This window comes from Ylistrum balloti, unplaced genomic scaffold, assembly GCF_031769215.1.
Source record: "Ylistrum balloti isolate Yb309-2 unplaced genomic scaffold, AGI_CSIRO_Ybal_v1 Utg370520, whole genome shotgun sequence".
NCBI classification, from domain to species: Eukaryota; Metazoa; Mollusca; class Bivalvia; order Pectinida; family Pectinidae; genus Ylistrum; species Ylistrum balloti.
The window spans coordinates 961,633-988,356 of record NW_026782333.1 but is presented as its reverse complement, the minus strand read 5'-3'; the positions used below and the strand labels follow the sequence as shown (position 1 = coordinate 988,356).

Sequence of the window (26,724 nt, the reverse complement as noted above, 5' to 3'; positions counted from 1 at the left end):
CTGGTGTAATGTTTTTAATGATACAACTTAAATTACAGCAAGCCTAGGCTTTCGACCTTATATACTGTAAATCAAATATATTTCGCGAGGTACATTTTCTCAACGCAAATGCGTGGATAATATGTCGTAAATGAAATCCGCAAGAATCCCCATGACGTTTCCGAACTTAAGTTTGTACTTTAATCGATACAAAACAAATACGAATACAAGAAAAATACAAGAAAATATAAATTCGCGAAATATAAATGGGTTAAAAAGTTTTCTGTTTGTGTTTTGGTTTATGTATGTATATTTACATAATTCTTATGTGGTGACATGGTTTGATTCAGACCAACATGGTCTTCGTTTGTATGTTGTACATCTGACTAGTCCCTACGTACACATCAATGGTTTGTCATAGATGCTTCAAATCATTCACAGCACCAAGTAATCACTGTTACCATATGTTCAACTTTTTAACATACCGTACTTTTTGACACAACGATATTTTCCCCTCCGATCTGTATGATGTTCCCTGAGGGCAAAGACATAGGGACACAATGGACAAGGAAAGTTAACAAACATTTATAGATGTACTAGTATCATCACATTGTACAATAATACCATGATACAATAGGCCAACAGGATTGATTTCCGAAACAGGAAGTGTACATTTCCGGAAACATCACGATTTACAATAGTCATACGGCCTATTAAATCAAGCACCTGACACCAGTATGCTACATAAACGAATAAAGATAACGGTAACTTAAAACCACCATCATTAAAGGTAATACTTGAACAAGACTTCATGCAATCTGGATATTGCAAATTCTCTTTTAGTTGGTAAGAAAAATAACCTGCCGGCCACCAGCAACATCAGAGTTGCTAATAGTACTTAAAACTTGTAACGTTGAGAAGAGTCAGATGTGCAATATATAATACATCACCATCTTCTTGTGTACCTACATATAGTGTTATTCTCCCTCCAGTAAACGTTGCCAAACAATACTTAGACGGTCGTTAACAAGGTATGTAGAATATGCATGATAGTCAAGTGATTCGAATGTCACGTACTGAAAAGGTCTTTACCAAGGTATGCAGATGTCACGTACAGAAAAGGTCTTTACCAAGGTATGCAGATGTCACGTACAGAAAAGGTCTTTACCAAGGTATGCAGATATCACGTACAGAAAAGGTCTTTACCAAGGTATGCAGATATCACGTACTGAAAAGGTCTTTACCAAGGTATGCAGATGTCATGAGCTTAGAAGGTCGTTACCAAGGTATGTAGGATATGCATGTTAATCAAGTGATTCTAATGTCACGTACTGAAAAGGTCTTTACCAAGGTATGTAGATAAAGATGTACAATCACTAAACGATTCTGACGTCACGTAATGAGGACGTCGTCACTAAAGATGTAGATCAACTTGTGATTTTAATGTAACATTTTTTCTGTTCCTTAATGATTTCAGTGCAACCTAATTTTTTTATGTATCACTAGTCAGGTTCATTATTGTCTAAATGATATATGTCATAGCGTTGATCTTGTTAACGAGTGTCTAAGCAGAGTCTGGCTCGTAATATAGAAGGTCGTCTTTTGTATTGCATATAGCCTATTAAAACAAACAGGTGAAAACACATAAAACACATTATTACCGTACATTACATAGGAAAAACAATAAAGAAAAACATAATGAGCTACATGGTCAAATGGAATAGCAAAGCACAACTACTATTGGGCAAATATAGACTAGTCGGTACAATTCCATTTCAAAAGATTAAAATTTTCACTTGCGAGCAAAAACTCCTTTCGCCGATATAATGTTTTTTTCGTATGTAAGAGAACAAAGTTAAGACTAAACTTTGTTTTCAAACTCAAAAACTTTTTTTCTTACTAAAGCATACTTTTAACACAATTATTACTTTCATATTTTCATTGTTGACAAACTAAATCACTGCCATTAGTTGATCACCAATCTCCGTTTAATTATTAAGTTTTCTATTATTCTTTTTACCCGTTAAGAGAAACTGGAAAAGCGCTGTTGCCAATAGATAAAGCATTTGAAAAAAAGTTTTAAAGTGTTAATTTCCACTCATAAAAAAAAATCAAAAGAATTCATCTTAAAGTGTGATATACGGCTACCTCCTGACTTCTGAATTGTGCATATAGAACATATATATGATAAATATATGCTTCATTACGAGTAACAATTCAAATATATATTGGATTCATTCTGGACCAGTCTAAAGTGTTCTCCTTACGGCTGACATATTTAAATGACTCTGTTTCCATTTTTTAAGTAATCTTTATACTGTTTAAAAGTCATTTACAAAACATTGATGTAGAAATGGATCACATTGACTATGATACCAAGTCATATGTCAAATTAGAACTTATATAAACAATTACAAAAAAACAAAACAAAACCTACCATTAGATCTTCCACTATGCTACTTTCAATTAGTTGTGATATTTCAAAATATCACAATATATAATTATATGCGCAATACCTAACGATACAATTTTTGAATGGACGATTTATAAAAAATCATTATCCGGAAACTGACATCACTACATGATAACTCAGTCCAGAAACTGACATCACTTCTTAATGGCTCAATACAGAAATTGACATGATTTCATGATGTTTCAATCCGTAATTGACATCACTTCATGATTGCTCAATCCGGAAATTGACATCACTACATGATAACTCAGTCCAGAAACTGACATCACTTCTTAATGGCTCAATACAGAAATTGACATGATTTCATGATGTTTCAATCCGTAATTGACATCACTTCATGATGGCTCAATACGGAAATCGACATCACTGCATGGTGCTTCAATGTGACCTTGTTACTTCTTGACAAGTCAAAATAATATATGAGTGCGTTAAATTTAAATTTTGCATAAAAAGGAATCAATTGTTCCAAAGAATCAAAAATCATTTGGTTGAAAAGTTTGTGAACAACAAAATGATGTTTCCAGGAATGTGTGAACATATAACACTACAAGTCAAGCATTTACTTCTTAAATTTGAAATCATGATATTTTAAAAATCGTCCATTTATCAAAAGAAAAAATTTCGCGAATGTAAAATATGAAAATTCTAATGATAGGATGGTGACATGAAATGCATGTGCATTAATTTATTACAATGTATATATACATGTAGCTTTATGTCATATATATGGATGGAATGAGCTGTGGTAAAGATGAAATTCTACTAATATAGTTGTAACATACAGGATTTTGTCATTGCAATTTCATTTTTGAAGTTGAAGTGTTTTGTTTTAACAATAAGATTTCAATTTCAATTATATGTAAGATAGAGCAAATTTATGTTTGTTTGGAAAAAAGGATCAACTGATTATATTACAGGTCTGCATGCATGGAAGTAAACCAGATAAAACAGGTACACTGTAGCAGGGCAGGTGACCCAATATACTGTGACATATCCAATCTGGAAATCAAACTGATTATCCTCATAATATGCTAGTTCAATATCACTTAAGTGCTCAAATTCTAAAACAATTTGTCATTTGATGTAGTTACTAAAAGTTTTCTCTACATTTCAATATGAAGTAATATCATTGAAATGTTATCAGATTGAAAATGACCTACAAAATAACCCTTTATCGCAGTCTAACAATGCTCCTAATTATCCACTCACGTCTTGAAGCATAAGAAATGATCTCTTTGAACATGAGAAATAATGTTTCTAATTTGAAATTGATAATACAGGAACATGCTTCCAACAGACTAAAACTAAGAAAAATAGTGACTGTTGGAGCAGGCAATTGTTTATATCATACTACCTTTGTAACCACTTGATTAAACACTAAGCCGAGTAGTCAACGATTACTGCAATGACAAAAACCTATAAAGTTTTTAATTATCTTTCATCCTTTCAGGAAAAATTCTGGACCCCTATGTTATTTCCTTCCAAAGCTGATCTGGTTTCTATTATCACAAAAATCCGAGCAAGTATTACTGATTTGAAAAGTATATAAATAGTATCACTGGTTAAGCACTTTATACCATAAGCATTTAGTTTTTGCGGTGAAGTGAACAACTGGTCTAGTTCTCCTAATACTTTTTCAGGATTTTCATTACAAACCCTTATTTTGTTGATGTATTTTCCCTTGTGACATTGACTTTGGGTTTGCGACAAGATATTGTTTTCATTTCTTGTGGTTTTTTTTTTTATTTACAGTTTTTTCTCCTATAAACTACTGTTCTTGAAAAAGAAAACGGGCATAACATCACTACCATAATCAAATACACAAAGCAGTTATCAGACCTGAAAGAAATTAGCAGAGGAGTCCAGTTTTTAGAAATTGCATTGTTTCTCTTGCACTCAATAAATGATTATTTGAAACTGTTAATATATTCGCATGAGACAAGATCTCAGTCGTTCATATCAGTCACCGGGGCTACCATAACCTTCATCAGCAATACACTCACATCAGGCACCGGGGCAGCCATAACCTTCATCAGGAAAACACATTATCTCTACAAAGATAACAAAACATGGAATTGTAAAATAGAAAACCTTCTATACATTCCTTACCCTGCCCTAATGAAAACCTTGGGGGAGGGGGAGGATGGGTGTTGGAAGATGGGTGGGGAGATTAGGGCTTGTCAGAACAATAAAATGCAATTTGTTGGCAATTTTACTAAAAGGAAACAGCTGTAGTAGATTTATGATCAGACATGGGTGAACTACAGAATCTATTTCAGTACAATAGATACTTTCATGTAGATAAATAATAGCCTCTTTTTGGATTTATTGTCTTTTTTCTATCATTAATTTTCAGTTGTCAAATTGAATAATAAAGACATATATTTAAAATACACTTAATGTAAGATGTTAAACACCTAAATGTATTGACAGTGATAAAACTATACATGAACTAAAACTTATGATAAACCAACACAATGTAAATGCAAAATAAGAGCCCTGGGGGACATTCGTAAACAAAAAGGTTCTATCAAATAGAGAATAATGAATTAATTTTGGGTGTAAAAGCAAATGTCAAATTATGTTATGTCATCATTATATTTACAAAACCCAAAGGTTCTAACCTCATAGGCATGGCTGTGTATTATCAATATTTGGTAGTTATGTACAAAAATGTTGGGGAATCTTTCTTTTTTTTCTTTTTTTTTTTTGTCAAGTAGATCTAGTGGTGTTATTATGCATGGCTGTATTTTTTTCAATATTTGGGATGGTATATGTCTGAAAATGTTGAAGACTCCTCTGTATTTTTTCCACTCTATTTAATTTTGCCAAGTATAGATCTAGTGGTGTTATTCAATATGTGATGCATCCATCCGTTACCTCTTTGATTAATGACAAAAGTATCACAAAGAAACAAAAGGACATTAAACAATTTGAGATTGATATTTTCCTTTTCCACTTTTGAATCAACATTATTTTCGTTTCCAAAGTGACCTCACAAAGTATGATAAAAACATTTACCTGTCTGTATCATCATATTTGGGAAATTCCGGATTGCTTTTGTTTCTTTTACTATTTGTGTCTGAACCATCATATAAGGATACCTTCCTTGAAATCTGTAAAATATTGCGAAAAATTTATAGATAAACAAGATCATACACAACATTTCAACATGTAACAACAATTATTTCAGAATATTTTCTTAGATTAGTAAAAGAACTGACCAACACTGCTAACATCATATGTACTTTGTTTTTTCTTTCTTAAATCTGTTTATCATTTCCTCACATTATTTTCAACCTTAGTGTACTCAAATCATCTACTGGTTGTGTTGTAAGATAAAGATGACCTGTGTAGTCATTGAAACGTCACACTCAAATCTTCTATTTTAATAAATTACACAGCTGTTATATAATGACAAATATGGTAATTTTATCACATTTCTGGCAAATATTTTACCTTCCCCAGAGAACAGGTAAATAATTTTGTATTACTTTATTTTTTTTTCTTCTAAATATACCTGGCTATTACATAATCTTGACTTAATTTATTAATTTATTTACCAAATTAGCTTTCGTAATCAGCAAATGATTTCAAACAGGTGACAACGGACCAGTGACTTTCCTAACAGGACTCACCTTCTTATTTACTTTACAAAGAATCTCTTGAAGAGGGACAAATACTCCATGGTTTTTCTTACAGTAGAAGTATCGCTTTCCACTGATGTAGCCATCATGTTGACCGCCTGATCAAACAAAATGAAAAATGATTCCCCAAAAGAACAATTATTACAGACAGAAATACCACTGAATCATTTTTTTCTAATAATTCAATATCACTTTTATTTATTAAAAATACTTTTCAGAACTATTACAATATAATGATATAAAATGTCTAGAAATTTTCATCCCCACTTCACACAGAAAGAAAAAGCTCGGTACCTGGCGAGTCCAGTTCTAGTCCAACAAACAACATGTTAGGGTGTCCAATTCCGTCCAAGTGACCAAGGTATCGTATAAATCCTGTGCGATCCCCCTTAGCAATCACATGGTCATTCATCTGGACTTGTAATCTGTGACTGTGGCAAAACATTTTGTATTTTATTCTATTTTATTTTTTGACAAAAACAACAAGAAAAGTTTTTCTCTTTTATATTACACTAATTTGTCCTAATTACAAAAATAGGGTTAAATTAATGCCAATCAGTTATAACTCTTTTTTTACAAATCACAGAAATGTTATGTTTCACATCCATCCATACAAAATATGACTTTATCACATCAGTATTACCTGACAGAGAACTTTCTGTGGTTTTCTGGAAATCCTTCAGCTGGATTTTGTGTGAATTCATCATCACTGCCAAATGCTTCACTGCAGGCAGCACATTTACAACCATGGAGAGGCTCGCAGAACAATGGAGAAATGGGCTGGACTTTCTTCACTCCAAACTTTGGTAAACTTCAATACACAAGTAATGCCAATGAACATCAGAAATAAACTAGAGTTAGGAAAGACATGGTTAACATTCAATATAAACAAACACATTAGCATTAGTAAATCACAAAGTGTCGTTCTTTTATTGTTGATTTGATGTCTGGGTTATTGCCCCTTAAGTAGTCAGAATCACTTTGAGGCAGTGTCTCCTCATCACAGTTGCAGGGGGCCTTTACCATGATATTCTGAGAATCAGGGTAAAGTCTTTTACCTAAGAACATAACACTGCTGCATAGAACAATGTGTGATTCCAGTTTCCTGAGAAACAAAAACCACCCAGAGTAAAGGGATCAAAACTATGAAAACCTCCAATCTTAAACTGAGGATGTATCAAGTCAATGCTATATTGACCAACCTATGGATGTCTTTCCATATCTTAGATGAAATAAATCAGAACATATATTCATTGAGTGATCTATAATTAACCTAGTGTGAAGATCTCCAGACACATTTTATTATTGAATTGACCATTGAACAAACACCTTGATTCTGCTATAATCCCTCTAATTTTTATTGTGAGGTATATAATTTCACATATAAGTGTATGTGCTATGTGGGTTTAGCTATTCTTATCAATACATTTTGAAATATTTTTCATAAATGTTTAGTCTCAACTTTTGGACAGGATCCTCTGGTTTATTTCATTTAGTTTATTCTGAAAATCTCAAGCGTAAAATTTTGGTGACAAATTTGAGTTTTTATAAAAATCATTATTTTTTTTCATTTTTTAAAAATTTTAAATGCATTTTGTTCTTAAACAGTTAATTAACCGTACAGGCATGAGGATATAAATAGCTTGCTTGAACACAATCTGATTGAATTAAACTTTTCAGTTATGATAAAGACATTCAAATTGGAAATAAACAGAAACACATTCTCCAATTTGACAGATAATCAGATACCTCTAATACATCACCATTTTGTTTGCTCACCTGTAGTGTTTAGATTTTTTACTGTTGTGGCTGTTGTTGTTGTTTACCCAAGACATACGATCCTCAAGGTAACGCAGACCAGAGCTATCACATTCATTTTCAATATAAAACTCTCCAGCACAATCAGATGATAAATGTTTCTTCTGTAAAGTAAATAGAGAAATCTCACATAAGTGAACAACATAAACAAACATGTGTCATATTAAAAACAGGCCGAATACCAGAAAAAAACTAAGAAGTTGCTAAACCATAACATGAGCAAACTTTTCTGACTTACTCTCTTTACCTAATAGTGTACATGTAATGACGTAAAAAATTATATGTAAAACTACACCAAACTCTAACTTATGTTGTGTTGGCAATTCTTTTTTTTCTATTCAGATTTAAAATTTGAGACATTCAAGTAGGTATCAGTTGTAACTTTGTGTACAAAATTTCAGAAAATTCATCCATTACTTCTCCAGAAATACCAATAACAAGAATGATTGAAGGACAAACCACATTCTAAACAACTTGCCTCTAATTCCTGCAGTCGGCATTTTAAATCTGCAATCTCCTTGTGAGCAGCACCAAGGTCATCTGCAAGCTTCGAATTGATCCGGACAGCTATGAGAAAAATATTTCTATTTAAAAACTGGAGCACAACATTGCTTTAGAAAACAATTCTACAGCTTGTAAAATGTTAAAACCTATATGACTATACATGTACCACTGAATGAACTGGGTGCCAGGTCATGCAAGTCGGTTGTGCATGTGAACCATCTCGACCAAATGGACATTCCGAAATACATAACAGTCTGGAACTAATGTCCAGACGATGCACTGCTTCATTTTGTTTTTGTTTTTATTCTGTCATTTTGTCCACATGAAAGCCACACCGATATATAAGCCGCATGCCCGACCACCAGGGAAAAGAGCCGCGGCTTATAATCCAGAAAATATGGTAGATAGAAATATTATATATTAAAGGAGTGTAATAACTCGAGTTCACATTATTACATTGTACAATTACATTTTTATCTAAAGGATCATGGTTTTGGTAATGAATAACTTGGTGTTTATAGCGAATTGGAATGACACGGATTTGCAGGCAAATGTAATGTATTATTTTGAAATATTTTCTTCAGGTTAGAAATGTCAATAGAATAAAAGTTCTTATAACACAACCAAGACAGTGTGACATTTGGATGACTAATGGACAATCTTCTATTCGTTGTGTTATAAGAACTTCTAATCTACTGACCTTACTAACCTGAAAAAAATGTTCCAATCCCTGACATCGAAGTCCTGTCAAAAACCATTCAGAGGATTTACCATGATCATGGTATTGCTACAGCCATGTAACCACACAAGACTCCCCCTCCTCCCCTCTAAAATCAGATGCAAGAACTGCAACTTGATGCATCATATATATCAGAGAAACATGGAATTTTGGTTAACCAGAATACCTTAAAAATTAAACATACTTTCCATAAACTGGTCCTCTAGATCATCATGGTCCAATGTATTCTTTGAGAGACCTTTTAATTCTGGAGTTTCCTGGCATGACACTAAGTTCGTAGTCACTGTAGAGTCAATGGCCTCCACAGAGTCTGGAGACATCACTGGATCAGAGTTCTTCGGAGTGTCTGTGGTCATCTGTGGGTCGAGGGTAACCTTGGCTAATGAGGTTTTGGTGCAAATGTCCTCACAGGGATCAGTGTTACAGACAGCAGGACTGCAAAGAATAGTCATAAAGAATAAACACACAAATGTTTAATGTGAATATAATTTTTCTTTATTTACATAAAAAGGGTGTGGTGGTAAGGCAGATTTAGAACAGGTTTTGTTTCTCTTTGTATAAACTTACATATCAACACTGATCCTGCTTTTAACAATAAATACTTTTTATGTACATGCATATAACAAGGAATATTGCAGTAGGAAGGAGTAATGAAAGTCACCCTTATTTTTGAAGGCTATGTCCAGATATTTGATGACTATAGATTGGTGACACTGAATTATCCCCTCATCACACCGTCATAACAGGACTGTGTATACCTTAACTATCCGCTAAACTTTAATTTGATACAAATCCACTATAAAAAGGCCAGTAACTGTGTAAATATCAATATCAGGGTTCAGGAAACACAAATATCAACGTGTATACAAATTGGATGAAGTGGAATTTTCCAATATGATGTAATAATATATATTTTTTTATGAATAAAACTAAAAAACTTTTATGATTATAAAACATAACATAAACTTTAGCATTAAATGATAGTGTCTAATTGGAGAAGTATGTGAGTGTGTGGGTGTGGTTGGGAATGTGTGGTTAAGGGGGGAGGGGGGGGGACTGTGGGGTGGGGATGATCATAACAAGTTTACCTCACTCTCTTGACATCGCCACTTGGTTCTGATACTATCTCAGGCAGGGAGTTCTTTCTTGCCTTCTTCACTGAAGATTTACTGTCAAGACAGTCAGTCAACTTTGGTGAGGGGACCATTTTGTTGGGATGATGCACCAGAGCCTTTGTAGTTATCCCCTCTTGTGTTCGGTTACATGACCTTGACCTTCTGAACTTTGGTGAGCTGTGTCGCCGAGCCTTGGAGTCTAGGGTATCCTGGAGACTGGCTGGAGAACTTTGCAGACTGGTAAGTCTTTGTCGGTTGTTTTTTTCATGAAACTGTGGCGAGTTACTTATAGTACTGGAGCTCTGACTGCACCGGGAACAAGGTCGGCATCGCTCCTAAAATGTAAAACAAATAAATAATTTCTTGGACTAAAAAAGACAGTAATGTTATTTCTAGAAACTAATGAATGTTTCACCGTACTACAAGTAGAACAAGGTCCTGCACAAAAGAAACCATAAATGGACGGTAATGATGTAGGGTGAACATATCGCCAGCTGGTTCAAATTGGAGGAATGATAACTAAGGAACTCTAAACCAGACTTTAGAAACACAAAACTGTTTGAGACATTCTCATATCTACTGTCTGAAGTTTGAGCAAAATCTGCCTGGCCTCTGTTTTAGTTTTGCCTCATAAATTTAAACGTACACCTGTATAATCTTTCCAACCTCTATTTAGTTTTACCCCATCAATTCAAATAACTGTACACCTGTAAAATCTGTCCAACCTCTGTTTAGTTTTACCCCATCAATTCAAATAACTGTACACCTGTAAAATCTGTCCAACCTCTGTTTAGTTTTACCCCATCAATTCAAATAACTGTACACCTGTAAAATCTGTCCAACCTCTGTTTAGTTTTACCCCATCAATTCAAATAACTGTAATTCTGTAAAATCACATATTTTCATGGAACTCAGTTTTTGTTGACACTTGGTTTTGCGGATATATAAAATTAATAAGGTTATCTGCATCTATTTTAACACATCCCATGGACACATGAATTCATGGATTAAGAGTAGCCACAAAATTGAGGAAAATGAATCCCAAACAAAAATTTTAGACTTAACAGTTAAAAGATTCTGTGGGCTATGATAATTATTGATATAAAGCTGGCCTTTCTTTTAGTGAAAGATAAACTCTCGTAAGCTCTAACATTTTAACAGGAAATTTTGCACCTCATCTAGAGCCCTTGATCCAGACTACAGGATATAGGGGGGTGACACATACGAAATGGTATGTCGAATTAAAGTTTTGCACAACTGTAAAACAGGCACAGGAAACATGAAATGACATGCTTCATTCTTATTAATCAGACATGCCTGCAACTAAAATCTGTTCTTGATTTTGTTTCTTTAATTATTTCAGCCTTGTGATGGGTTGGAGAAGGAGAGTCCGTATTTTTTTGTTCTGTTCTCAGTGGTTAATCTGACTTAAAGCTGATCATAGAGCAGTGTTCGGTAAAATTCCCTTGTTTTAAGGTTTACAGAAGAGTGGAGTCCAGAAGAACTGACTTGTTTTGTGCTCCCTGAATAAGCTCACCTGAAGGTGGAAGCTGTGTGCTGTACAGCCCTCTATTTTTTAAAGATGACAGAGAGGAGGGGGGTATAAAGCTGACTCCTTTTGTGATCCCTCATTAAACTTACCTAAAAGTGAAAGCTGTGATCGGTAAAGTCACATATTTCAGTGACAGAGGTTTGGGGGTAAGGAAAACTGACTTGTTCTGAGCTCCCTCATTAAACTTACCTGAAGTTGAAAGCTGTGCTCTGTAAAGCTCCCTTTTTCTGAGCTAAGGGAGGCAGGGGTTGGGCTCGTGGAATGGCTTGTTCTGACACTCAATGATGCAGCTGATCTCAACACATCATTTTCTTTCTTCAATTTAAACACTTTTTTCTCCAAACTGAAATTCATGTTAATAAATTACCATCACTTTCCAAGTCTCATTTCAGATGCATTGCATCAAGTTTCTGACATTTAATGTTTCTTGTAAAAAATAGAGAAACCAAATTTTTATGAAATTTCTTAATCATATTCACTATTTTAACTAATATCTTAAAAATAAAAAGGAAATGTTTATAAGACCTGAATGAATTTGCTCCTATGGAAATTAATAAGATATTTTGACAACTCTATATATAGAGTAACGATGACCTTGACCTTGGCACCCTGAACATAGACTTATTACAGTTAAAACAATATATCTTGATCAAATCCATTAGGAAAGAAAGCTGTCCTGGAATACATATATGGCTGATGATTTTCTATTAAAAGTGTATGTAGATGCAGTGACCTTGACCTTGGAACCAGTAATCAATCCATGTATGATATACATCACCTTTGCATACAGTCTGATTTGAATTTAACTGAGTGATGTTGATCACCAAATCATTTAACAGTTTTCAATCAGTAGTAAAGGTGACGTTAGCCATATTAAATTCATGAGCAAAAGTATTGCCTTTTATGTCAAAAAACCAATAGGGATGTATGGTACATTTCAGTGGAGTCAGATTCTAGTGTCACATATTACTCCAAATGAGGTCTTTAAAAATTCCTTACATTCATTCCAAAATACTATTTGTGAATCATTTTTGTGCAATTTCAAATCAATAGCATATTAAAACCAGACTGTTCATGTAGAGAAGACTTTGTTTGAAAGTTTAAGTAAACATTCAAATCCCATACTTATTATTCTTCTTTCCAGTACGTTTCAAGTGTCTTTTGCTTATTCACGAGTCATTTGTAAATTTCAACATCCTTTTTGACCCCATGACCATGAAAGTAAGTCAGGGTTATTCATCAAAACAAATACAAAGCTCAAAATATCACAACCTTGTGTTTTTGGTTTATTAAGAATTCATCTTTACATTCAATTAATGTGACCTTGAAATTCAAAAGGGTGAAGGTCATTTATCAGAAGAAACAGCCCACTGTGTTTCTATTCAATCTTCATGATCATGGAGTTTTTAGAATCTCACAAAAAATATTTCATACGTTGACGATCTGAAATTTACATGCTCAATCAGCTATTGATTAGTTAGGTTGGATTTACCGTCGTGACAGACTTACCTCCTCTTGGTTCGCAGTAGGTTAGCAACATCAGCACACAGAGGCACTATCCCTTTACGTGTACTGTTGACAACAAAAGCCACTGCCTTGGCTGCTATCTCTTTGTCCTCGACCAGACTGTTTAGTTCTCCAAGCTCGGTGCTACTGCCTGGAATATAACAGTCACATACAGGCGTGTGCATTGTAAGTCTCAGACATGTTAGGTCATCAATACAATTCTCTCATGAAGCAAAAAGATAAAAGTTATCTCCCTTGTAACTACAATAAAAGGCTTTCATTATAATACCATTCACAAAACTTTTCAGTTCCACAAGCAAACAGATAAAAGTTGTCTCCCTTGAAACAACAATTAAGGTCTTTCATTATAGTACCAATCACAAAAAATTTCAGTTCCACAAGCAAACAGATAAAAGTTGTCTCCCTTGTATCTACAATTAAGGGCATTCATTGTAGTATCAATCACAAAATTTTCCAGTTCCACAAGTTATTAAAAATTGAAAATTTTTTGCACATATCAAACTCTTGCAAATTAAGTGGCCATTTAAAAAGCGAGAAAAAAAAGTAAATTTCCAAGAAATTGTGAGAAACATCAGATAGATTTTGTAAAAAGAAGCCCATGGGCCTTTTCACCTTACTAAAAAGCTGTTTTCCATGATGCAGATGGAATTTTTTGTTAGGAGTAGGTAATTGTAACAAGTGTTACCTATTTTTTGACAGTAAAGTTGGAACTCAATCCAACTGGTGAAACTTGAGAAGAAGTTTGAAATAGGTGTTGCACTGGAAAATCATGATTGCACAATCATGTTTTAAAATGGCCTCCCTGAATGCAGTTTTGAAGTTTTGACAAGGTTGAAAAATAACAATACTTTGTTGGCTACCTTTCCTTAACATTCCCACCAATTTTTAGCTCAATGGCACCAGTGGAACTGAACAAGAGGTTTTTTCAAGATGACGGCCATCTTGGATTTCAGAAAAATAATAACACTTGGTCAGAACCATCTCAGGATCATTTCATGCAAGTTGGAGCTCAATTCATGCCAAGTTATTATCTATTGTAACTTAGTGTTGTCACCTATGGACAGAAAAACATGGGTCTATCACTTCAGTCACATTAATGTCACTTATGGGGTCAACACTGATCTAATACCAAAACATGTAAACTTACAAACTTGAACCATTCACTCTTGCACTCACATTCAAGCATTGAAAAATGTACTATTAAAATCTGCACAGTAGTCTATGTTTTACCTGATATTTCTTATTTTCATATCATCTCATTTTTTAAATTTTCAAATAGTATTTCTTTTTTTTTCAATTTGCACTAAATTTTTATGAGTTTGAACAATTTTTATTTAATTTTTCTGCCAAATACATCTACTATGTTGACATAACTATACATGCACCTGAACATTGTCTAGTCTTAAATAATTTCATAACAAATAAACACTGAACAGTATGTAAATCTCAGATGTAGTGTGAGTGGTCAGTTATATCTTCAATTGATGTTCAAATCTACACTGGCATAAATCCAATGTCCATTCTCAAGTATTCAAATACTTCAAAAGAATCCTTGCAAATTTCTAAGACGAAGTCACAATAAAGAAAATATGCAAAATTGCAAAAGTGCAAATTTATCCTGATATATGGTACTGCCTGAAACAGAATACAAACTGGTATGTTTGTGGAATTTTGTTGAGTTTATTTGATATTTGGACATGAATCACTCAACTGTTCTACAGCTTATAAAGAATGCTTTATTTGTTAAGTCAAACTTGAAAGCCTATTCCCAAAGAATGTTACAACACAAATACATTTACCATAACCCAGAGCCAATTTGTTATTGACAGGATGTTTAATGTTCTTAAAGTATTTGATCTCTGTGATCTTACAAGTACATTAGGGTCCTGAATATGACCACACATGGTAGCCTTAAATCTCAGCATTCAACTGGCCCACCATCATGACCCTAGGTCTCATGGTTATTGAGAAAGAATTCTTTGATGACTGTAGCCCTTTATTACCCTAGCCCTTTTGGTTACTGAGAAGAAGCCAAATGAAGATTTTAAAACATTTGACCCCTGTGACCCTGAAAATTTGCCAAGGTCATTTATTTCAATAAATATGGTAATCTTTCACCCTAATATGAATAAAAGACTGTATATCTTTTATTTCAACCTAATCAGGACTCAATAGGCTATTGAGCCCAAGATCAATAACCTGGGGCTAGTGAGCCTAAGATCAATAACCTGGGGCAACTGACCTATAAAAATCAATATCCTGGGCCTATTGAGCCTAAAATCAATATCCTGGGGCTATCAGGGTTTTCCATAAGAGCCGGTCGGCGGCCAATTTGACCGGCTACTTTGATCATTTGGCCGCCTACACCAATCCAGTTCCGTATAATGTTCGGTACACGACTACCTACTTTCACTACACAGCCTACTACTAACAAAATTATGGAAAACCCTGGGCGACTACACGTACACAGCAGGCCAGCCTCCTACTTTCACTACACAGCCTACTACTAACAAAATTATGGAAAACCCTGGGCTATTGAGCCTAAGATCAATATCCTTTACCTATTGAGCCTAAGATCAATATCCTTGGGCTATTGAGCCTGAGATCAATATCCTGGAGCTATTGAGCCTGAGATCAATATCCTGGAGCTATTGAGCCTAAGATCAATATCCTTTACCTATTGAGCCTGAGATCAATATCCTGGAGCTATTGAGCCTAAGATCAATATCCTGGGCCTATTGAGCCTAAGACAATATCCTGGGCCTATTGAGCCTAAGACAATATTCTGGGCCTATTGAGCCTAAGACAATATCCTGGGCCTATTGAGCCTAAGATCAATATACTGGGGCTATTGAGCCTGAGATCAATATCCTTTACCTATTGAGCCTAAGATCAATATCCTGGAGCTATTGAGCCTGAGATCAATATCCTGGAGCTATTGAGCCTAAGATCAATATCCTGGGCCTATTGAGCCTGAGATCAATATCCTTGGGCTATTGAGCCTGAGATCAATATCCTGGAGCTATTGAGCCTAAGATCAATATCCTTTACCTATTGAGCCTAAGATCAATATACTGGGGCTATTGAGCCTATGATCAATATCCTAGGCCTATTGAGCCTATGATCAATATCCTAGGCCTATTGAGCCTGAGATCATTATCCTAGGCCTATTGAGTGTGGGATCAATGTCATCAGCCTATTGAGTCTGAGATGAATATCCTAGGCCTATTGAGCCTATGATCAATATCCTAGGCCTATTGAGTCTGAGATCATTATCCTAGGCCTATTGAGTGTGGGATCAATGTCATCAGCCTATTGAGTCTGAGATGAATATCCTGGGGCTATTGAGCCTAAGATCAATATCCTTGGCCTATTGAGTGTGGGATCAATACCATCAGCCTATTGAGTCTGAGATGAATATCCTGGGCCTATTGAGCCTAAGATGAATATCCTGGGTCTATTGAGTCTGAGATGAATATCCTGGGCCTATTGAGCCTAAGATGAATATCCTGGGTCTATTGAGCCTGAGATGAATATCCTGGGCCTATTGAGCCTGAGATGAATATCCTGGGCCTATTGAGCCTGAGATCATTATCCTAGGCCTATTGAGTGTGGGATCAATATCATCAGCCTATTGAGTCTGAGATGAATATACTGGGGCTACTGAGCCTGAGATGTATATCCTGGGCCTATTGAGCCTGAGATCAATATTCTGGGGCTGTTGGTTTTTGAGAAGTTGTTTGAAGATTTTAACAAATTTGTCCCCTGCAATATTTGAATAAACTTCCTAACTCTTTCTCCCAGCATGCTATAAACACAATATCACAAGCCTTAACCTTTTGGTTATTGAGATAAATCTTTTAACACCAATCACCAGAGACACGGCACTATGGTATAAGCCTTGTTGCCATTCAGGCAGATGAGCTGAAAACACATACTTATGCCAAGTGATGTAAATTCACAAAACTACGGACAGAGCCAAAGAGGCATTCTCCATCACATGATATACTGCATTTAATACTTAATGCAAATCCTATCAACTAACTTCTTTTACATATAAATCTTAATAATTATATCAATCAGATTCACAACCCCAGTTATATATAGGTACATCCATGCTTTTACATCAATATTTTTTTCAATTAGTTTTTGTGAAAGTAATCATTTTTGTGTCATTAACAAAACTGTAATAAATTCTTTCTTTATCTTTGTAGAAATGATGCTAGGGACTAACAGTGTAGGACATCAAAATCAAACTTTAATCAAATTTAATAAAAACATTCTTAAGTTTTATTTTCTAACAAACTATCATATGTTAGAAGTAAATGAAAAGACTATTTTGGAATTCTAAATAAATAATATTCAAAGAATGGTACATCATAAGAATAAATCATATCATAGACTTCAAAGAACTCATCTGTAAACAGTTTTTGCACACAAGAGGTACCTGAGGTTCTGGCAATTAGTCTGGAAATATGATATGTAGAAATAACACTAGATGTCTGATGAGACTATACATACATATATATATATCACCCAATCATTCTTCAGTATATCATTCAGGAAGTTCAATTTCTATTCAAAACATAATTCCACATCATTTTGAGTATGTTCCAGTGAAATTGATAGGTACAAACATATCAGACAACAAGTGACCTTGAAAATGGGCCTAGGTAATTGATTTTAACAATTTGAAAGTGCTTTGTTCCAGCATGCTACCTTTATAATAATATTACTGGCCAAATATTCAGAGGTTATGTGATGTTTTTCACTCTTTAAATTCCTGTCAACTTTAAAATGGGTCAAGATCATTCACTTAAATTTTGATTTTTAACTCTTTATCATAAGTCATTTATCCAATATTGTAACCCTCTACTTCTTCATAACCAAGAAGAAAGTTGTCTGAATATTTTAACACATTTAACTCCTGTGACCTTGAGCGTTTCAAGGTCATTTATTTGAACAAACATGAAAGACTGTTATCCATGCAAGCTTCTGATCTCATTCAGAAGAGATTATTATGTATAATTGTCCCCTGTGGTCTTGAAAGTGTCTTAAGGTCTTTCATTTGAGTAAACTTATAGCTAATCCCTTGCATCTATGCCACTTGGTTATTGAAACATAGTAGTCTAAATCATCTTTAAAGAATTTAAGATATGCTTGACAAAGTCTGAATCAATAAAGATACTCTTAACAAAATCTAAAATAACTAAGACACTCTAGACAGACTCTGAATTAAGTAAGACATGAAAGATAAAGAGTAATTAACTAAGACATTCTGGACTACGTCTGAATTAACTATGAATTTAAGACCACCTGAACAGTCTAAATTACTTTTATTTAAGACATTCTGGACAAAAAATGAATTAATTACGACATTCTTGACAAAGTCTTATATACCTAAGGCATTCTAGTGTGGACAGTGTCTGAAGTAAGCAAGCTTTCTGGAAAAAGTCTGAATTAACTAAGATAATCTTGATCAATAGAAACATTCTGGACATAAGCAAGACATTCTGAATGAAATGTTAATTAACTAAGACATTCTGGACTAAGCATACTTTATTAAGACATTCTTGACTAAATCTTAATTATGACATTTCAGACATAAGTAAGACATTCTGGTCAGTGGCTGGATTAATTAAGACATTGTGGACATAGATAAGACACTTTGAACTATGTCATAATTTATTAAGATATTCTTAACTAAATCTTAATTAATTATGACATTTTAGACGCAAGTTAGACATTCTGGACAGGGTCTGGATTATTTAATATAATCTGGACAAGGTCTTGATTATTTAAGACATTATAGACAAAATCTGAATTTATTAAGACAATCTAGGCAATGTCTATATGAAGTAAGACATTATAGACAAAGTATTAATTAAACTGGGCAAGTTTGACATAAGTAAGACATTCTGGACAAAGTCTGACTTAAATAAGATATTCCTGAGAAAGTCTGTATTACCTAAGACATACTGGACAAAGTATGACATAAGTAAGACATTGTTGACGAAGTCTGTATTACCTAAGACATAAGTAAGATGTTCTTGACAATGTCTGTATTGCCTAAGACATACTGGACAAAGTCTAAATTAAGTAAGATATTTCTGACAAAGTCTGTATTACCTAAGACATACTGGACAAAGTAAGATATTGTTGACAAAGTCTGTATTACCTAAGACATACTGGACAAAGTAAGATATTGTTGACAAAGTTTGTATTACCTATGACATACTGGACAAAGTAAGATGTTCTTGACAAAGTCTGTATTACCTAAGACATACTGGACAAATTAAGATATTGTTGACAAAGTCTGTATTACCTAAGACATACTGGACAAAGTCTGAATTAAGTAAGATATTACTGACAAAGTCTGTATTACCTAAGACATACTGGACAAAGTAAGATATTGTTGACAAAGTCTGTATTACCTAAGACATACTGGACAAAGTAAGATATTGTTGACAAAGTCTGTATTACCTAAGACATACTGGACAAAGTCTGAATTAAGTAAGATATTACAAAAGTCTGAATTAAGTAAGATATTGTTGACAAAGTCTGTATTACCTAAGACATACTGAACAAAGTAAGATATTGTTGACAAAGTTTGTATTACCTATGACATACTGGACAAAGTAAGATATTGTTGACAAAGTCTGTATTACCTAAGACATACTGGACAAAGTAAGATATTGTTGACAAAGTTTTTATTACCTATGACATACTGGACAAAGTAAGATGTTCTTGACAAAGTCTGTATTACCTAAGACATATTGGACAAAGTAAGATATTGTTGACAAAGTCTGTATTACCTAAGACATACTGGACAAAGTAAGATATTGTTGACAAAGTTTGTATTACCTATGACATACTGGACAAAGTCTGAATTAAGTAAGATATTGTTGACAAAGTCTGTATTACCTAAGACACACTGGACAAAGTCTTAATTAAGTGAGGTATTTCTGACAAAGTCTGTATTACCTAAGACATACTTGACAAAGTCTTAATTAAGTAAGATATTACTGACAAAGTCTGTATTACCTAAGACATACTGGACAAAGTAAGATATTGTTGACAAAGTCTGTATTACCTAAGACATACTGGACAAAGTAAGATATTGTTGACAATGTCTGTATTACCTAAGACATACTGGACAAAGTCTTAGTTAAGTAAGATATTACTGACAAAGTCTGTATTACCTAAGACATACTGGACAAAGTAAGATATTGTTGACAAAGTCTGTATTACCTAAGACATACTGGACAAAGTAAGATATTGTTGACAAAGTTTGTATTACCTATGACATACTGGACAAAGTAAGATATTGTTGACAAAGTCTGTATTACCTAAGACATACTGGACAAAGTAAGATATTGTTGACAAAGTTTTTATTACCTATGACATACTGGACAAAGTAAGATGTTCTTGACAAAGTCTGTATGTTCTTGACAAAGTCTGTATTACCTAAGACATACTGGACAAAGTAAGATATTGTTGACAAAGTTTGTATTACCTATGACATACTGGACAAAGTCTGAATTAAGTAAGATATTGTTGACAAAGTCTGTATTACCTAAGACACACTGGACAAAGTCTTAATTAAGTGAGGTATTTCTGACAAAGTCTGTATTACCTAAGACATACTTTACAAAGTCTTAATTAAGTAAGATATTACTGACAAAGTTTGTATTACCTAAGACATACTGGACAAAGTAAGATATTGTTGACAAAGTCTGTATTACCTAAGACATACTGGACAAAGTCTTAGTTAAGTAAGATATTACTGACAAAGTCTGTATTACCTAAGACATACTGGACAAAGTAAGATATTGTTGACAAAGTCTGTATTACCTAAGACATACTGGACAAAGTCTTAATTAAGTAAGATATTACTGACAAAGTCTGTATTACCTAAGACACACTGGACAAAGTCTTAATTAAGTGAGGTATTTCTGACAAAGTCTGTATTACCTAAGACATACTTGACAAAGTCTTAATTAAGTAAGATATTACTGACAAAGTTTGTATTACCTAAGACATACTGGACAAAGTAAGATATTGTTGACAAAGTCTGTATTACCTAAGACATACTGGACAAAGTCTTAGTTAAGTAAGATATTACTGACAAAGTTTGTATTACCTAAGACATACTGGACAAAGTAAGATATTGTTGACAAAGTCTGTATTACCTAAGACATACTGGACAAAGTCTTAATTAAGTAAGATATTACTGACAAAGTCTGTATTACCTAAGACATACTGGACAAAGTAAGATATTGTTGACAAAGTCTGTATTACCTAAGACATACTGGACAAAGTAAGATATTGTTGACAAAGTTTGTATTACCTAAGACATACTGGACAAAGTAAGATATTGTTGACAAAGTCTGTATTACCTAAGACATACTGGACAAAGTAAGATATTGTTGACAAAATCTGTATTACCTATGACATACTGGACAAAGTAAGATGTTCTTGACAAAGTCTGTATTACCTAAGACATACTGGACAAAGTAAGATATTGTTGACAAAGTCTGTATTACCTAAGACATACTGGACAAAGTCTAAATTAAGTAAGATATTTCTGACAAAGTCTGTATTACCTAAGACATACTGGACAAAGTCTGAATTAAGTAAGATGTTCTTGACAAAGTCTGTATTACATAAGACATATTGGACAAAGTCTAAATTAAGTGAGATATTCTTGACAATGTCTGTATTACCTAAGACATACTGGACAAAGTCTGAATTAAGTAAGATATTACTGACAAAGTCTGTATTACCTATGACATACTGGACAAAGTAAGATATTGTTGACAATGTCTGTATTACCTATGACATACTGGACAAAGTAAGATATTGTTGACAAAGTTTGTATTACCTATGACATACTGGACAAAGTAAGATGTTCTTGACAAAGTCTGTATTACCTAAGACATACTGGACAAAGTCTTGTTGAAATTAAGTACTGGACAAAGTAAGATATTGTTGACAAAGTCTGTATTACCTAAGACACACTGGACAAAGTCTTAATTAAGTAAGATATTATTGAAAAAGTCTGTTTTACCTAAGACATACTGGACAAAGTAAGACAAAGTAAGATATTGTTGACAAAGTTTGTATTACCTATGACATACTGGACAAAGTAAGATGTTCTTGACAAAGTCTGTATTACCTAAGACATACTGGACAAAGTAAGATATTGTTGACAAAGTCTGTATTACCTAAGACATACTGGACAAAGTCTAAATTAAGTAAGATATTTCTGACTTCTGTATTACCTAAGACATACTGGACAAAGTCTGAATTAAGTAAGATGTTCTTGACAAAGTCTGTATTACATAAGACATACTGGACAAAGTACAATGTCTGTATTACCTAAGACATACTGGACAAAGTCTGAATTAAGTAAGATATTTCTGACAAAGTCTGTATTACCTATGACATACTGGACAAAGTAAGATATTGTTGACAATGTCTGTATTACCTAAGACATACTGGACAAAGTAAGATGTTCTTGACAATGTCTGTATTACATAAGACAAACTGGACAAAGTCTGAATTAAGTAAGATATAACTGACAAAGTCTGTATTACCTATGACATAAGATGTTCTGGAATGTCAAAGACACACTGGACAAAGTCTTAATTAAGTAAGATATTGTTTTACCTAAGACATAACAAAGTAAGATATTGTTGACTGTTTTACCTAAGACATACTGGACAAAGTAAGACATTGTTGACAAAGTCTGTATTACCTATGATATCCTGAATAAAATCTGAATGAAGTCAGAATTATTAAGACATTCCTGATTCAGCCTGAACTTAGAATGTTTATATTCAAAATCATTTGATCTGTTTGTTTTTGTTTTTAAGGGTTAAAGATCCTAGTGATGTCACGATAACGTAAGTATTTTTTGTAATAGGTAATTAAAACCAATAAATTAGCATAAAAGATCAATTATAGGATATGTCTATGTGTATACATTTAGAAAACACTCTACATGTTAAGTCAAAGAAATAAAACAACATAAAGAGGTGTGATCCCCTCCACCCATTTATTTTTATATTCAAAGTGAGAAATTTCTGTTATTTGTCTTCACAACTTGCCATCATTTCCATCAACATTATCCGAATTCTTCAATACATATCTAACTTACATGACTTCAGAATAAGTCAAGGTCCTTCCTATAAGAGAACCTAAATGCACAAGGTTGCTACTTCTTATGAGACATGGTTCTATGTCTTTAAGATTTTCAGATGAAAACATGTTTTTATTAACTGAACTTATTCCTGACATCAAAGCTGAAATCTGACCTTTGACACAAAGGTCACATAGTTTGTACTTCAGAAAATATTAAAATAAGGTTTTAAATCTCAAACCTTCTAAGATTAATTATGGTGTTTGAAAGCTGACTCTTAAAGACCAAGTTCATATTATTAGCAAACTTTAAAAAGCACCAAATTCCTGGTAATAGGAACTGCCTGAATGTAACCTTGACCAGCTCAAAATCTGATATAACAGACCTGTTTAAACTAGTTCTTTCACTTGTTTTCTAATTTGCAAAACAAAATACAAAAACATATAGACTTTCTCATAACTTAACTACTTGTTTACAATTAACAATTAAAATTAAGGTTTAAAACCAGAACAAATTCATTGGAGGAATTTGAAAAAAAAAAGTTTCTAAACATATATCTAAGTTTTGTGAAAAGCCTTCTAGTGTTATTTTCAAGTGAAATACATGCTAACAATTTCTGCCATCTTACAGCAGATTTTTTTCATATTTTTATTCAAAATAAAAGTGTTTTTCCCTGTTTAAAACAGTGATATTTTCCCGATTTTTTGGAAAATCAAGAATGCCATTCGAGTCTCCAACTACAAACACACAGATCTTTAAAATTTAGCTTTGAGATATTGTTGCCAATGTAAAGTATTTCACTTGTAGTATGGTCTTTACATTGTCATAAATTTATGTCATACGGTGTCCTATATAGTTGAGTTAAACCAGTCTGATCACCTGGACACCAATGTTTAAGGGGCGTCACGTCATTTGAAGCAGACATATTAAGTTACATGAAGATGACGTGCAAAATATCTGATGAAACATATTTGTTTCGTTAACAGACTGCAGACCTCGAACACGTTATAGAAATGTAACAAGTAGGTCGAGATATTCTCAAACAAAATTCCTGACAAGACATCTGAAATTGTTGTGCAGCGTTTTTATCTCAAACCTCTATCAAAATACGGCATAAAAAGAATTCGGTCACCCATCAAAATATTCCAAATATTATGTAATATTTTATTGTTTCAGTCTTTATAGTTACAGCGTACGTCACTGTGCACGTGGATGCTTAATTTCATTATAAAATGGACATCGATCTCAGTGTTTTGCTTGTTGTAAATTTCTACACACTTTGCAGTGTATTTCAAAATATCTGTAATCAAAGGGAAAAAAAGAGTTTGGAGAGAACTATCTTCCAAGACTTCACCGATTTTGTCTACTTACCTTGAAGATTTAAACCAGAGATAGAATTAATCTCGTTTTCCCAGCATTGTAGCCAAGATTCACCCGGAAGGAGACTTCCTGATGGACTATGGTCTGCAGAATGGCCATCCATTTCGGCTCCGTAATCGCAGCCAAACTTCCCTTCAACAAAACGCCATTTTGTGTTGACTAGAAAAGTATTTGAGGCTAGTAGAAGGGTTGACTTATTAAATCACATATGATTGGAGATATTTGCTTTAAAAGAAAGTAAATCAACATTCAGATGAGGGATGGAACGTATTTGTATTAAAGTACGTCCTAAGTTTCTTCATAATAGCATTGCCCAATATGTTATTGTCCGTTTTCAACGCATTTATGTAATTACAAACCGTTTCCCCGTGAGAGGCCTCATCCAGACGCTGTACCATAGGGAGTATGTTTGGAAAACGTACTCACTCCCCACTGGGAATCGGTAATCGGAACATATCTTTCTCATGTGTACACATGTTAATTTAGCACTAATGTATTCCTACCAAGAGGCCGCTATCGTCAAAACGACTAATGTCTTTGCTTCGTGACCGATTTCATAACATATATCAATAAAATTGGGGAGGGAAAATGAACAGCATTAACCAAAAAGTGCGAGCCCTGCAACGAGAGTGTTGGAATGGCAGGAATTTTCATTTTATGCGCACCCATAAACTGATAAAGTGATTTCCAATGCCATGTTTCAAAACCAGGAAAATGAAGCTTCTCGGGTATTGATAGAAAAGACCTGTTTTCCCTTCCTCGGTCTTTTCATATCACATGTACATTTATACCATGTAAATGAGTTTCCAAATAGCATGGATCGGTCTGCTTAAGATTTTAATTTAAGTATATGTTAAAAATAATTCGTAATTCATTTCATATTTAAACGAGTTTCTAGGTAACAGGATCCGGGGTATAAGGCCGTGCTTGTTCTCGTAAGGAGCAAGTTTGGTTTGCGATCTTGCGATAGTGGGCACGTTTCTACATCAAAGTGAAAGTAAATAACTATTAATTGAATGTCATTACGCACATATACCAGTTGTTGTCACGTGATCGATTCATATCTCATTCCATCTTCAACCCATTTATCCATGCAACGCCTGTTTCTATCTTTCCATCCATATTTCCTTTTTGCCTTTAGACACTTTTTTATATGAGTATTTATTTTGGAATACTCACATTCTCGATCTGTAATGGATAGGTGGAGAGTATTCCAAATTCTCATAAAATATTTCCTTGGTTTCTTTAACGTTGTGGTTCTTTTAAACTTTTCCTTGAGAAAATTAAGACAAAAGATATCCTCTACATAATTAAAATGAAAATCAGACAAAGTTTCGCGATAAGAGATTTAATTGCCCAGTCTGTTATATAATTGTATATGTAACACAAACACACAGGATTTGGTCTTAAATGACTGATTTTTTAAAAGATAAACAAATTTATTTATTTGTTGATTTGTTTTGTCTTTTCCGTATCTCACTACCTCATCCTATCCCCCACCTCTATCTCCGCAATCGCACGCGGGACAGCAGCATTGGGGCACTTTATCCTTTAGATTGATCCCGGATGATTGAAACAGTTGCTACCTGGAATTTTCCTGCTTTTGACACAACCGTTTTCATTAATAAAGCCTACTTGTACATTTCCTGTCCATATCCTCCTTGTCGATTCCTCGTTGATATGTAAGGAAGCACATACTTCTCTTCCACCGTCAGGCGTCAGAACATTTTTTAAACTAAATTGAAATGTAATAAATTCTAAAAAAAAGTTTGCAATTACACTCAAACTATTCGTGACTCAACCAGCAGGTCCAAAAGTTCTCAACACAGAAATTATGTTGTAATTA

At 33.8% G+C, this 26,724-nt stretch overlaps 1 protein-coding gene across 1 annotated transcript; it reads right to left on the bottom strand.

The window, feature by feature from the left end:
- On the bottom strand, nucleotides 1-24,994 carry LOC132555835 (uncharacterized). The gene is made up of 12 exons (XM_060220195.1): nucleotides 24,870-24,994; nucleotides 13,337-13,484; nucleotides 12,017-12,170; nucleotides 10,249-10,610; nucleotides 9,345-9,595; nucleotides 8,396-8,484; nucleotides 7,879-8,021; nucleotides 6,743-6,910; nucleotides 6,394-6,530; nucleotides 6,091-6,197; nucleotides 5,474-5,568; nucleotides 1-4,503 (listed from the first exon to the last, which is right to left on the bottom strand). Exons 1-12 carry the CDS (start codon nucleotides 24,979-24,981, stop codon nucleotides 4,485-4,487), a joined length of 1,785 nt encoding a protein of 594 aa, XP_060076178.1. The 5' UTR covers nucleotides 24,982-24,994; the 3' UTR covers nucleotides 1-4,484.
- Between the last annotated feature and the right edge of the window lie 1,730 nt (nucleotides 24,995-26,724).

Coding starts and splice junctions, on each gene's coding strand:
- LOC132555835 (XM_060220195.1), bottom strand. CDS start 24,981: ATGGATGGCCATTCTGCAGACCATAGTCCATCAGGAAGTCTCCTTCCG. Junction 8,485..9,344: donor AGAGGACCAGTTTATGGAAA/GTATGTTTAATT, acceptor TTTTTCTCATAG/CTGTCCGGATCAATTCGAAG. Junction 5,569..6,090: donor TTTGTAAAGTAAATAAGAAG/GTGAGTCCTGTT, acceptor AATATTTTACAG/ATTTCAAGGAAGGTATCCTT.